Source organism: Cicer arietinum, chromosome 7 (assembly GCF_000331145.2).
Source record: "Cicer arietinum cultivar CDC Frontier isolate Library 1 chromosome 7, Cicar.CDCFrontier_v2.0, whole genome shotgun sequence".
In the NCBI taxonomy this organism is placed as follows: Eukaryota; Viridiplantae; Streptophyta; class Magnoliopsida; order Fabales; family Fabaceae; genus Cicer; species Cicer arietinum.
In genome coordinates this window covers 44,424,155-44,425,031 of record NC_021166.2, presented here as the reverse complement: position 1 = coordinate 44,425,031, position 877 = coordinate 44,424,155, and the positions used below count along the sequence as shown (strand labels likewise).

The window sequence follows — 877 nt, the reverse complement described above, 5'->3', positions numbered from 1 at the left end:
TGTACATGTAGTTGACGCTGGGGCAGTTGTACACAGACCTGCAGACTGTGCAGTTGAGTACATGGATTGGTTTCGTCGGATTTCTCATCCATATATCATTCGTAGAGAACCAGTCTATGTAGCACATTCGGTTGCAGAACCTGCCGATGATGATCATGCTTCAGAAGAAACAACGGTAAATTCATTTAAATTTAATTTATAACTTTATTAAATTAAATAGTCATGTAATTAATTAATGTATTTTTTAATGTAGTGTTGAACAATACAAATTGCGGAGGAGCTTCTTGGTCGACAGCTGGTATTACCTGATGGCATCGCACTCGTGAATGAATTAATTTTGATATTGCGATCTCAGAGGGGTGGTGGTAGAGATTGGACTCATGTAGTGCCATATCGCAGGAGACATAGACAGACTTAGGATATATACTTTGGATATTTATTTTGGATATGTATTTTGGATATGTATTTTAGATATCTATTCTGGATTTCGGATATTTTGGTTACATATATTTTGGATATATTGGATATCTATTTTGGATTTCGACCATATTAATTAAACAATTCAGTTTACAACTTCAACAATTGATACAATATTATTTGAATTCCTAATATTTGTATTCAACAATTCAGTTTACAATAACTTCATTTATAGTTTCTGGAAATATCTGCAACCAATGTTGCATGCAATCCCTGTAAATAAATTCCCATTGTCGTGCTTCTTCATTGCAATAATTTTTCCACAAATTACTTGTTGGTGGTATAGGGGAATATGACTTTAAGTAAACCTGTTAAATTACATAACAATTATAAATCGATAACAATTATAAAGTGAATTATCAATAACAATTTAATATCACAATTAATACCTGTACGAAAT

General features: G+C 31.9%; 1 protein-coding gene across 1 annotated transcript in view; it reads right to left on the bottom strand.

The window, feature by feature from the left end:
* Positions 1–626: 626 nt before the first annotated feature.
* LOC101500705 (uncharacterized) overlaps positions 627–877 on the bottom strand; it is a 2,749-nt gene continuing 2,498 nt past the window's right edge. Inside the window, exon 4 of the mRNA XM_073363606.1 lies at positions 627–785. Coding sequence (XP_073219707.1) covers positions 627–785 — 159 coding nt within the window. The remainder of the gene's footprint in view (positions 786–877) is intronic.